This window comes from Macrobrachium rosenbergii, chromosome 23 (assembly GCF_040412425.1).
Source record: "Macrobrachium rosenbergii isolate ZJJX-2024 chromosome 23, ASM4041242v1, whole genome shotgun sequence".
NCBI classification, from domain to species: Eukaryota; Metazoa; Arthropoda; class Malacostraca; order Decapoda; family Palaemonidae; genus Macrobrachium; species Macrobrachium rosenbergii.
The window spans coordinates 49,545,280-49,557,779 of record NC_089763.1 but is presented as its reverse complement, the minus strand read 5'-3'; the positions used below and the strand labels follow the sequence as shown (position 1 = coordinate 49,557,779).

General features: G+C 33.7%; 1 protein-coding gene and 1 long non-coding RNA gene across 2 annotated transcripts in view; one reads left to right on the top strand and one right to left on the bottom strand.

The window, feature by feature from the left end:
• LOC136851603 (dipeptidase 1-like) overlaps positions 1-12,500 on the bottom strand; it is a 610,672-nt gene that overhangs the window by 13,145 nt on the left and 585,027 nt on the right. Inside the window, exon 9 of the mRNA XM_067125925.1 lies at positions 8,134-8,209. Within this exon, the coding sequence (XP_066982026.1) occupies positions 8,134-8,209 (76 nt within the window). The remainder of the gene's footprint in view (positions 1-8,133; positions 8,210-12,500) is intronic.
• LOC136851604 (uncharacterized) overlaps positions 1-12,500 on the top strand; it is a 481,793-nt gene that overhangs the window by 269,376 nt on the left and 199,917 nt on the right. The gene's annotated exons all lie outside the window — the stretch shown is intronic.

Sequence of the window (12,500 nt, the reverse complement as noted above, 5' to 3'; positions counted from 1 at the left end):
CCCGATATACGAGCTGGTGACATTGCTGTCAAAATCTTTTTGCATCTCTGGAGCCTTCACTTCCTGTTTCTCTTTGTACACATTAGGCTTCACTCTCCATCAGATAATGTGTGGAGTTCGCAGCCTGAAGGGTTCACCGTTTTCATAAATCTTTCGCTCCATTCACTTCGAGAATCTGGAACTCTCTACGATTTGTGTTCACTACATCATTTAAACTGCCTCTATTTAGGGGGCGGTTCTGCCATCACTAAACGAATTAATAATGATTTATTATTGATTTGTTTAATTATTTGTTTAGTGGGGAGGAGGGGAGCGGATGATGGACTTACCTTTCTTAGACGACATACCATAAGAAATACATACATATTGAACCTGGACTCGAAATGTAAAAATCGCCCGTAAAAAAAATTTAATTCATGACAGTACTGGTAACGCCAGTTCACAGCATAAAGCAATCAATCACACCAGTTCGCCTCCCCAACTTAATGCATTTAAGATAAAACTTTTATACTCGTCAATTTGGCAGATAAATTTCAACGTCAGTGTTGCCCACATTAAATCTGCTGTCGCCAAGGGAGGTAATTCCCATTAAATCCTCGGGATGTAATTGCATTCCGACTGTTATGCATGTAATTGATTAATTAGAGAGACAGCATGACAGCTTGACTGATTGACTGAATGGCTGGCAAACAGCCAGACACGGCGATACTTATTCTTTTGGGAAATTAATAATTCGGTTTTAAGAGAGAGAGAGAGAGAGAGAGAGAGAGAGAGAGAGAGAGAGAGAGAGAGAGAGAGAGAGAACCTGATGGAAAGCTTCAACTAGGTGGTGTAAAGTTGACATCATCAGGTCCTTTTCATTTTAACATATTTTATTCTTTCTCTCTCTCTCTCTCTCTCTCTCTCTCTCTCTCTCTCTCTCTCTCTCTCTCTCTCTCTGTCTTTGTGTCTGTCTCTCACACACAAACAAACAAATGAACTACAACCCATTAAAGTCGAGTGACCATCAACTATATGATTCAGTGTCCAGGACAACAGATAAATTTTTGTTAGGAAACGGGCCAGATCTCTCCCTCTCCACCAGTGAATGAACCCGCTTCGTCGTCCTGTGTGTGTGTGTGTGTGTGTGTGTATGAGAGAGAGAGAGAGAGAGAGAGAGAGAAAACAATGCCTTTGGACAATCTCCTTCGTTACTCTTAAGATAATCACTTCATATACGCTTAATCTATTTAAAACTTATTCTATAATATAATTTAGCAAAACTTGGGAAAACATCATGTCATAAATGTGGGTTACTGCGCATGCGCATATTTGCGCGTGGGGACTGTACGTTCCCGAGCTGTCCGAGTACACATAATTAGATAACTTAATAACCAGATAACAAGGTGATGCAGATTACTGTTGAGTGGGTTAATTTGTCCATATGGTTTCGTAATTAATCCAATTAAACAGATTGATAATTACCGTTATTTCGTCACTGTCAGTCACTGATCTGTTTCAGTCGCTGTTGTCGTGATTGAATATAATAATCTGAAACGCATTGGGGACAAATAAATTTTGAATAAGAAAATAAAAAAAAAATGTGGCTGGGTAGGGCTTTTAAAATCTAGATGATGCGAGAAATAATTTTTTTTGACCAACAGACTAAACATTAGATTCTTAATTAGAAACAGACTATGGCGCATAGGATGTGTGTAACAGACCAGTCGATTCCAGTCTTACCTGTTCAGTGGGTTAAATCAATAAATCAGTTACTTAGTCAGTCTCTGAAGATCTGAGAGGAATTGATCAAAAAGTTGAAATGTAAATTAACTTCCTTGTTTTACCTTTCGAGAAAAACGGATCTTACAGAAAATAATGAGAGAGAGAGAGAGAGAGAGAGAGAGAGAGAGAGAGAGAGAGAGAGAGAGAGAGATGAATACCTGATGAGTAGTGTCGTCACAGGGGGTTGCGTTAAGATATATCGTCGAAACCATTCCTGTTTAATTATATGTGATCCGTGTGAGGCGCCGTTCAGCTAGGATAAAACCTTCACACACAGAGAGAGAGAGAGAGAGAGAGCGCTCCATTTTTTCAAATTTTCAAGTTTTTAACCAATTTGGTTGAAAGATGCATTGAGACAATCACCTTGTCTGGTCTTCCAGTAAAGTACATAACAGCCCTCCTTCCGGTTTGGTTGATCTGTTCAAAAGTGAATAACAACAGCAAAGCATTGAAGGGGCATTCATCAGGTGCAGAGGCAAGAGATAAATCATTTCGCCGTTGCTCAGTGACCTGGAGACCGAACGCACATATAGTACGTATGAGTAGATCTCATGTCCCCCTCTCCACCCAAACAAGGACCGAGGGTGTCGGGTGGAGGACCAGGAAGTTGCTGCTGATGATTCTTATATCCTCCATCCTAGTTCACGGGGACGGCAAGGCCGTGTTGTCCCTGAAATCTATCAATCCATAACTGTGGCTCGAACTAGGAACCCACAGAGTGTGAATCGCCGACGATCCCACTGGGCTAGCATAGATGAGGACTGATATAAATGTATGCAGGTGATGCCCCCAATACCAGGCTGTTCGATTACAGGTAATTAGAAAACGTAATCACCAGGTAATGAGGGGGACGATCATTATCGACTACGGAGGTTAACCTGCCTATGTAGTTTCATAATTAATTCGATTAACTCAGATTGCTAATTGCCTTCATTTCGTCGGTGTTAGTCATCAATTTCTGTTTCAGCTGGTGTCATCGTCATTAAGAATTAGAATGTAAAAATAAATAGTATTACTAGATATAGCTAAGAACACTAAGATATGAATGAGATTCAACCTGTTGGCATTTATTTTTCCGTAACAAAACAGATATATATTTCCTTTCTTCAATTCAAGAGATCTGATAAGAAGTGTTGGCTCTGAATACTGCGAAGATCAGCAGTTGTACTTTTTTTCTAATTAACGGACAACCTAATCCGTGATAGAGATGGATCATGAAACAAAAGGAGGGTGGACAAAGACATCATTAAATCAACGAGCCAATCAGGCAGAAACCCTTTCTTTAGAATAAAAAAAGTGCTGATCTAAAAAATAGTCTTGTGTTCCTACTTTTGCTATCGTTACGCTTTTAGGGATTAACTTTTGTTATTCGGCTACAAAAGCAAAACTGAAATCAAATACAGACACTACCCTACTTACAAACAAACGGGATCCCAAGTTAAAATTGTGTTCAGAGCGCTCAGATTTTGTTTTGCGCGCCTATTCTGTACACAAAATACTGTGTGTACAGTGTATTGTGTTTTAGGTTGAAAAAGGTACAGTACTGTATTGATTGTATATCATACTGTACTTAAACAGTAACCAGCTTACAAACAATTCAACATACAAACGGCCGCCCGGAACGTAACTCGTTTGTAAGTAGAGCGGTGTCTGTAATTACCTAGATCAAAATCCAATGCAAAAAGAGATAGCAGAGAGAGAAAAGGAGATAGATAAAGTTTGACGTTCACAGCAGGTTATGTACATGAGAGAAATCTTTTGATTAATCACCTCAAGGCAAAAAAGGGGGAATAAAACGTGTGTAAAATACATCAAGCAAGCAAGATAGTTCTCACGGGTAATAGAGGATAAGCTGTCCACTTTTTCAATATAAAGGGCCATATTTCTTCGAGCAGAATTGCCAGGTTTTTTGGTAAGGCTTTCTGTAAGAAATCTATAGTTAAGTTTTATTATCATGACAGTCGTAGAAAACTTCCACAATTATTACAAATGTGGGGTAAGATGATTTACATTTCTCTGCATTTAAACCAGATGTAAAAAAATATACGTACAGTATGTATGTAGTAAGCAAATCATAACCCTTTCTCGAGCAAGCGAGTACCTGTCATTAATTGACAATGCTACATGGTTATTTCCCTGTGAATGCAGTCAAGGATTAACATTAATGGCATTTTTCACCTCAGCGTTGTATGACTTCTATCAGTCAGTTTGATAGCAATTATATACCATTTTTTTTATTAGGTGTTAGTTTTGATTTAGGTGTTAGTTTTGATTTTAACCTTACTATGTGCTGGTTCACTACAAATCAATTAAATCTCGATGATTTCCGGCTTAAGGTTTACGTAGTCTTTGTTTCAGTTATTATTATCGGTCATTTTGATAAAGTTACGGTACACGGGATATACTAAGATTCTTACTTACGGAGGCATTGCAATTAAGAGGTAGGTACTTTAATATACGGCAAGTGACATATGCAATGTGTGTTATGGCTTAAGGAATTTTCTATGATTTCAAGTATATAAGTACACAGAACTCCATACTATAATCTACATATGTTCCCATATGAATTTTCTGCTTAAATTCGCGAATGAATATTCTACTCATGTTCGCGTATGAATATTCTGCTTAATGTTTTCGTATGAATATTTTACGTATGTTAGCGTATGAATATTCTGCTTATGTTCTCGTATGAATATTCTACAGTACTTATGTTCTCGTATGAATATTTTACGTATGTTAGCGTGTGAATATTCTACTTATGTTTTCGTATGAATATTCTACTTATATTCGCGTATGCATATTCTACTTATGATCGCGTATGAATATTCTACTTATGATCGCTTATGAATGTTGCAAACAAAGACTGTTACGCAGTACAGTGGCTTCAACAAATTACTTGAAATGTGCACATCAGTTTTTTTTATTTCTATTAATTCAAAGATTATGACACTTGACAGTTTTATAACGTCTCATCTCATACATCCTCCTGATGATTATAAATCTGGGTGAGATGGTCCCAAGATGTAATTTTTCGAAGACACCATAGTTCCTCGTTGGAGGGACCGGAATAGTTCTCGGCTAGCACTCTGCTGGGCCGGCGTTTCTGGTGATAGAAATTCATTCCTCGGTATAGTGTGGTTCGGATTCCACAATAAGCTGTAGGTCCTGTTGCTAGGTAACCAATTGGTTCTTAGCCACGTAAAATAAGTCTAATCCTTCGGGCCAGCCCTAGGAGAGCTGTTAATCAGCTCAGTGGTCTGGTTAAACTAAGCTATACTTAACTTATTCGAAGACGCTATAAAGAACTCTCCCGACAACACTAAAGGGTGGAAGGATGTGTACATAAAATCCCTTGTAAGTGTTGTGACAACTTTTGTAATAGACTGGAAAATCATTGAAACAGAGTATTCAAGTTTTCCTACATGTTAGTGAAAACAATCGTACCATCAAAGGGGCTCGGGTAAGAAGCAAGGTTTAATCCAAAAATATACTGCATCTATATCTATATATATATATATATATATATATATATATATATATATATATATATATATATATATATATATATATATATATATATATATATATACTGTATATATATATATATATATATATATATATATATATATATATATATATATATATATATATATATTTTGTAAGAATACGAATATTAGTCAGGGCGTCTCAGTGGTCTGGTTAAACTAAGCTATACTTAACTTAACTTATCTATAAACTCGATTCATGAAATACGAAAAAAATGTGTAAAATGTAGACATTTTAAGAAGAGTTAGTTGGCGTTGGGGATGGGGAAAGGCAAAGTGTGAACTCGCCCTCTTAGATAAACAGTTCTCTAGAAGATGTCTTAGATACAAAGACGGAACTGGTTAGGATTTATGTTATGATTTTCATTTGCCCTATGATACGTCTGCATACATACGGTATGTTCAGATATATATATATATATATATATATATATATATACATATATATATATATATATATATATATATATATATATATATATATATATATATATATATATATATATATATATATATATATACATATATATATATGTATATATATATATATATATATATATATATATATATATATATATATATATATATATATATATATATATATATATATATATATGTATATATACATTCATTATATATATATATATATATATATATATACATACATACCCATATATATATATATACTGTATATATATATATATATATATATATATATATATATATATATATATATATATATATATATATATATATCTATATATATATATATAATTATATATATATATATATATATATATATATATATATATATATATATATATATATATATGCATCTATAACAAAATAAATCCTTTACAGTGGCCTTTATAACTCGAGAAGGAAAAAGTAAAATGGAAAATTCGCCAATAAAACATTACATGTATTACATTATGTTCAGAATATCCGCAGGACAGCAGCAAGCACAGCAAATGTGACCAAAGACTTCAGACAAAGGCTTGAAACACCGCAGTCTAACATACTAAATTCCAAAAAGAAAAAGTCCAACCGAAGACCAGTAGACCAAATTCCAAAAAATTCCAACCGCAGACCAAAAAGTCCCCAAGGAGCTAGGGTGACAGTTCTATTCCTTCTTACTCGAAAGCTAGAGAATCGTCCTAGGAACAGGTATCTGAAGAAGAAAAGACCCCGTGGGAAAATGGTGAACCATATGTCCTTCAAGAGTCGTGGTAGGATAAAAAAGGATTGAATCCAGGACTATATTTCCCAAGAAGTCCCCAGTTTATCATTATGTACATAGGGAAAGTCCAGGTAAAGTTGTTTATCATGGGAAAGGTAATTTGTGATATTCTCTTGGACGCTGATGCATTGCTAAAACTATCTTGAGATACAGTTTGTTTTGGAAACGAAATGGGTGGTATTATTGGTCGACATGAAATCGAAATATGGATTGCAGCATAATATTCAGAATACGCGATTATTGTCTAGATGTGTAAAATCATGTTTAATTGCCCAAATTATTTCCTTAATGATATTTTTAAAGACTTAATTTACACTTACCGGCATTTGGATAATTTCAGCACGATATTCAAGATGCACGATTGTTCAATAAATTATTGAAATTATATCATGATTTTTCCAAATTATCCCTTCAGTGATATTTTTAAAGACTGTTAAGTTACAATTTTTAAAGCAGCCGAAATATTGCTCTTCATTATTCAAAGTAACAGCTAATTTATGGAGATGGTCTTCTTAACCTCAAGCAAATTTACCAGCCTTTTCTTTTTTTGGATATCAACTGAGCCATTATAAACTAGGAAGTCATGTTAAAAACTGTATTAATTCATGAAAATAAAATACCACCTTGCTTACATCACTAATTATCTTTTGACCAGCAACGCACTAACGGAAAAATTCGCTACCTCATTTTGCAGGGAGGGGAATGTTAATTGGAAATGATGCAACCGTTTTTTCCATGAAATTCCTGAAACATTCATTAGAATTAGCGATACAATAGCCTCCAGATGTCCAGTGCATGTAACGAGAGAGAGAGAGAGAGAGAGAGAGAGAGAGAGAGAGAGAGAGAGAGAGAGAGAGAGAGAGAGAGAGAGAGAGTTGCTTAATTCAAAAATGCATGGGGAAGATCGAGAAATCGAGACAGAGATAATGACATACTCTTATCAACATAAAAAAAGGTGTTAATCTTTTCCTGAATATCATTGAACATATTTGCCCTTTGATGAATGGCCACAAAGAATTTATCTGATTTTTCTAGCTCCAGCGACTTGAGTTTTCCTTTGATAAGAGAAAAGTATTGCACCCATGAAAGAGTTTGGTATCTCGATTATCACAAGTAAAATTTTAATGCAAATACGTAATGTGAAGTGATCATGTCATTGCAAAATCATGAAACGTTAAATAGGACTACCATTTCTAAATCGAAATACCACACGCAAAAACTGAAACGAAATGCCAGTTTATCTGGGAGATTTCAGCAGCATAAAAGTGCTTTTAACTTGATGCCAGAAAAATGAGACATTATCTAGCGTTGCATTCCTAAAAAAAAAAAAAAAAAACAGACACAAAATCTGACCCCCAAAATAACATCCAAAGTATACAAATATAACGAAAGCATTTCCCCTTTATACCTGGAACAAAAGATTCCAGGATTCACTCTCGAACATAAATGGCAGGAAATTGTCAATACTTTGTAGGGTGAAGTGGGTCAACACGTACAGGACTCTATACAAAGAACCGTAAAAAACCTATACAGTCGTTACTCAATCTTTTCCTTAAACCACGAACCATTGTTAGAAATACTTACTTTCCCGAATTGCGTCAGGCCACGGGGGGCTTTGGGGTCCTCCTCGTCTGTTTCCCTCGCCCTGGCACACTCAGCCCTAAAATAAACAGAGATAAAAGAGAGGTCATTTGAGAAAAAGATTTTGAACAATTCACCAAATTCAGGCCTGTTGATGAACGTTATCATCAGTCTTTGGTATGAGCAATGAGTAATGTTATCTTTTACTATATATTTATAGATATGATAACAAAAAGGGTTTTCACTAAGTTTTCGGGACGCTCTTCTTCAAAATAATATACCCAGTCTACGTAGGCGTATCTTTTTTCTTTCATGTCTTCCCCTGATTGTTACAAATGTCGCCCCTCCAGCACCCAGGTGCTACTGCGATTGATCGCCTTAAGAATTGCAACTTAATATTTACATTTCTTGATTCACATGATCAGTGATTGAGCTCCTTTTCTATCATCCATATATATATATATATATATATATATATATATATATATATATATATATATATATATATATATATATTATATTAATTTATATACACACACACACACATTATATATATATATATATATATATATATATATATATATATATATATATATATATATATATATATATATATATATATATATATATATATATATATATATATATATATATATATATATTATGCATGTATAAAGGCAGTGCCACGAAGGAAAGTGAAACGACGGGCGGTGCTAGGCCTTTCGACTTACTGTCCTTTACTTAGCAGACTGATAGAAATATAAAAATAAGTCTACAAAGAAAGCTCGTTTAAATGAGAGATGGGGAAACTTTATAATCCCCATCTGTCATTTATACGAGCTTTCTTTGTAAACTTAGTTGTATATTTCTATCAGTCTGCTAAGTAAAGGACAGTAAGTCGAAAGGCCTAGCACTGCCTGTCGTGTCACTTTCCTGTCGTGTCACTATTTATATATTCATCTATATTTTCGTGGCATTGCCATTATTTATATATTCATCTATATTTTATATGATTCAGTTATGCATACACACACACAACACACACACATATATATATATATATATATATATATATATATATATATATATATATATATATATATATATATATATATATATATATATACATACACACACACATATTTATATATATTATTTTCTCACGAAAGAACGCCTCAAATCCTGCCAAAAGAGATTTCTGTTTGCTAACTTTTTTCCCAACTTTCATTAAAGTAATCTTTAAAGGAAAGCAAGGAGCTCTTACATTCCACTCGCCAGGTGTCACTTTCACGCATCCACTGCAGAACAACTAAAAAAGAAGAGCCCGATCAAACTGAACTAGGAACCACCTGCAAAACCATTGATTAAGTGACCTATGTTCCGATTCAGTTTCATTTTATATCTTACTATTTTTAAGTAGTGTCTGGTCATATTTTCAGACCACGCCAAATGAATGATATAAATATCGAAAATCTCGTTTTGTAACGTTATCTATCAGCCTGAGGTAGAGATATTTATTGGCATGACGCCATAGTAAGAAAATGAGGCTAGGACAAGAGCAAAGACAGAGACAGGCCAGTTACCCTTTATTTGGACCATTTGGACATCTGCTGTTATGTTCCTGATATTGAGTAGATGCAAGTTTTAGTTTACCCAAAAAGTGAGCTTGAGTTGCAGAAAGTAATAGAGATACTGCATAGATAAATTCCATTTCCCTTCATAAAAAGAACACGGCTTTTATAATCCTATCGCTTATGCTATATAATGCAAAGTCCATTTGCCTGTGTTATTAACACAGTTAACAGGAGAAGCGATATGTGCATTTCGTGATGTAGTGAAAATATCATTGTTTTTCTCTCGTTGAATATTTTCATGGCCATAATAATTTTTACCTAAAGCAATTATTAAAGCTATACTGTCATTTAGTAATCTTCGGAATGATATGGCAGTTATATAACCGCACTAAATAAATAATCTCACCAGGTTATTTATAATTAGGAGAAAAACATGATGGGCAAGGTTACTGGAAAACATAGTATAAATATCACACAACAGAATTAAGTCTGAAAAGAAGTAACAAATTTTGTTATAAAATAATTTTCAAACGGTAAACGTTACAAAGAATCATTTCGAATAGGATAAGCCAATGGAAAAACAGTTAGGCATTTAGCTGGATGAAAAGGTTCCAAGGAAAATTCAGTTAAAATGACTTCAAGCGGAATTTTCTTAAAAAAAAAAAGTCTAGAAAAGAAAATTCCTTAAAGCAAAGTTAGAAATTCAAAGAAAATAAAAAAAAAGAGAGCCACTGGGAGAGTCGTTACAAATTCCACCAAGGAAGAAGAAATAAATTGCCCTAAAGAGCAAGTGGAAAATCTGTCAAAGGAAAGAATTTAATAGACCGCTATGCTAAAATTCCCTTAGACAATAAGACCGCGGAAAAGGCAAAAGGAAATTCCGACGGGAGCTGAAATATTTGCCCACTGCGAAGGGCTCTTGACCCCCGCTGTCCCTCGGAGGATCACTGTCTTGAGGCGAATGTCTTCCCCTTCAGGTTTTTTAATAAAGCAGTAGATTTGGAAATTTATTTAATCGAGTTGTATAGGCCGAGATATGCATGTTATCGGGAGACTGTCATAAATATATATACACACACATATATATATATATATATATATATATATATATATATATATATATATATATATATATATATATATATATATATATATATATATATATATATACATATATATATATATATATATTATATATATATATATATATATACTATATATATATATATATATATATATATATATATATATATATATATATATATATATATATATATATATATATATATATATATATATATATATATATATATATATATATATATATATATATATATATATATATATATATATATATATATATATATATACATACATATATATATATATATATATATATATATATATATATACATATAATATATATATATATATATATATATATATATATATATATATATATATATATATATATATTTATATATATATACTGTATATACTGTATTTGTAAAATCACTTATTAAACTAGCATTGCAAGAAATAAAGGATATACAAGGTGAATGTTTCATAATGCAATATTGTATCCGTAGTGTACAGAGATGAGAGATGGTCACCATAGGCTGGATGCCGCAAAGTTTATTTACTGTACACTGCCGCTGTTATACTGACAATAATTATATGTGGATGTGCATTGCGTTTGTTAACTCATACAATTCACCAGCAGTGGGAACCTTAAATAGAACTGTAAATATTGCATTTTAATTCAGTCCATATACATTAGAGTAAAGCTCTCATGAATCCGACTGTGTAAAATGATATGCTTTTAAGAATTTCTGGCCTCTCACTGAATTACAAAATATATGAATAATTTCGTCAGTAGAGAGCTTTTCAAGAGTAAAATGAAATGTAATTACCTATTCAAATTGTTTTTCGCGCTCTCTAGTAATTCTACCTATTCGGACTTACTTGTGTACAAAGTATTAATTGATTCCCGGAAGGGGCTTATGGTGAGGGGGGGGCGCCTCTGTTCATGTTATCTATTGCGTCATCTCTTCCAAGTCCTGAATGAACATCATCTCAGCTCAGGTTTTCGCTGAAGCTTTCGACTAGGTATAAACTACTTATGAATAATGCCTCTAGTCAATCCGTGTTCCATCTATTTCAGTCCTGTAATGCTAATGATTCTTTTTGATGTTATCGTAAACCTGAGATTTACAGATTCACTGGAATCACTGCACGAAGCATTTACTGTATGTCCTTGGGTCAGCGTTGGTCCTAATGTTGTGAAAGGAATCAGTCAGGGCATCAGCTGGTCATTAAAACTATGAGTTCGTGATCAGCTGATCTGGCATCCTACTCCTGGTTAAAGATTCGTTTCGCATGGGTAACGATAATGATGCAGTAAAATTTCACAATACTTGGTTTTTAGTTTTCGACTCGAAACATTTTCACAGTGTGCATAAAGATATATTTCATCAAAGGCTGCCAGAAAACTAAGTATTGTTTGCCATTCTCTTTGTACAAGAGCTGATGGTAATAAAGCTTCATGCGTCGGATCTTTTGTTCTACTGTTGTTGGAATACCTCTCTCTTGTGTGGGTGTCTGCAGCCTTGCGGAATCTTTTATCCTTCCATGTAGGAGGTTTTCTTTGTCCCAACAACGGCAATTATTTCCACAGGCTCCATTTCAATAGGAAACTTCCATAAATGCCCATAGCTTCTCCCCTAAGAACTTGATCCGTCCTGCAGCATGCTTTGCAGATCATCATCATTTACTTGTTGCAAACGTGGTAGGTTG